At 60.8% G+C, this 981-nt stretch overlaps 1 protein-coding gene across 1 annotated transcript in view; it reads right to left on the bottom strand.

Moving 5' to 3' along the window:
• The window catches only part of LOC104165338 (deoxyribonuclease-1-like 2), a 3,810-nt gene extending 3,017 nt beyond the window's left edge, over positions 1–793 (bottom strand). The window contains 2 exon segments of the mRNA XM_009704932.1: positions 243–331; positions 647–793. Of these exon segments, the coding sequence (XP_009703234.1) occupies positions 243–331; positions 647–793 (236 nt within the window).
• Between the last annotated feature and the right edge of the window lie 188 nt (positions 794–981).

The raw sequence follows: 981 nt of genomic DNA, 5'->3' as shown, positions 1-981 counted from the left end.
GCAGCTTTCGGAGGGGCTTTGTGCCGCTTGTCCCCTCCCCAGATTATTCCTGGTGGTTTTTTTCAGGTTTCTCAAAGCTTCAGCCTCAGCACTTTTCTCCTATTCCCCGTTCCAAAACCAAACCCTCTGCCAATGGATGACTTTTTGGGGCCTTTTATTGCTTAGGCAGCATGACTTTCCCTCCTTCCCCACTAACACTGGTGTCTCAGCCCGCATGCTCTCGGCCCCGGCCCCGCTCGTACCTGTTGAGCTGCTCCATGAGCTGGGTGACGGCGCTGAGGTCGGAGTCGCGCACCTCCTGCACCAGCACCACGTCGTAGCGACGCAGGATCTGCAAGGCCGACAGGGATGGGGATGGTGAGAGGGAGCCTGCCCCCAGCTCAGGGCCACTGTCTCCCACCCATCGCCCAGTCAGGCAGTGCTGGGTGCCGCATGCCCCTCAGTGCCAGGGCAGATGTCGCCGTGGAGGGCTCAGAGGGACCGCAGCGTGAGCCTGATGCCCCACATTGGGCTCCACCAAGCTTTCATCCACCCAGGGCATCCCCAGCACTGGGATGCCATCCCATTCACTGCCACATCCCCACGCATCCCTGATACAGGAGCCACATTTTTGGGTCTGTCCCTGCATTGCACTGGCTGCACTCACGCTGACGATGATGCCCGCCACTCCCTCGTTGGACATCTTGGTGTCACCAAATGCCTGGATGTTGAAGGCACCGATGCGCAGCCTAGCAGTGGCCGGGTACGGGAGAGCCACAGCCAGCAGGCACAGTGCCAGCACCACGGTCCCCATCCTGCTGGGAGGGATACAGCGATCGGAGCTGAACTTGGAAAACTGCTTTGGATATGGGGATAGAGAAAAAAAACCCAAACGTAGGTCCTTCCCAAGTGCTGGTGTGCAACAGTGTGCTGTGGTGGGCACCGCCTGGAGCAGCCCGTGGAGCTGGCGTGGGCTGTCTGCCCGCTCGCCGGTCCCCGGGG

The sequence above is a fragment of the Cariama cristata genome, unplaced genomic scaffold, assembly GCF_000690535.1.
Source record: "Cariama cristata isolate BGI_N322 unplaced genomic scaffold, ASM69053v1 scaffold25887, whole genome shotgun sequence".
Classification (NCBI taxonomy): Eukaryota; Metazoa; Chordata; class Aves; order Cariamiformes; family Cariamidae; genus Cariama; species Cariama cristata.
This window is presented reverse-complemented; position numbering and strand designations above follow the sequence as displayed.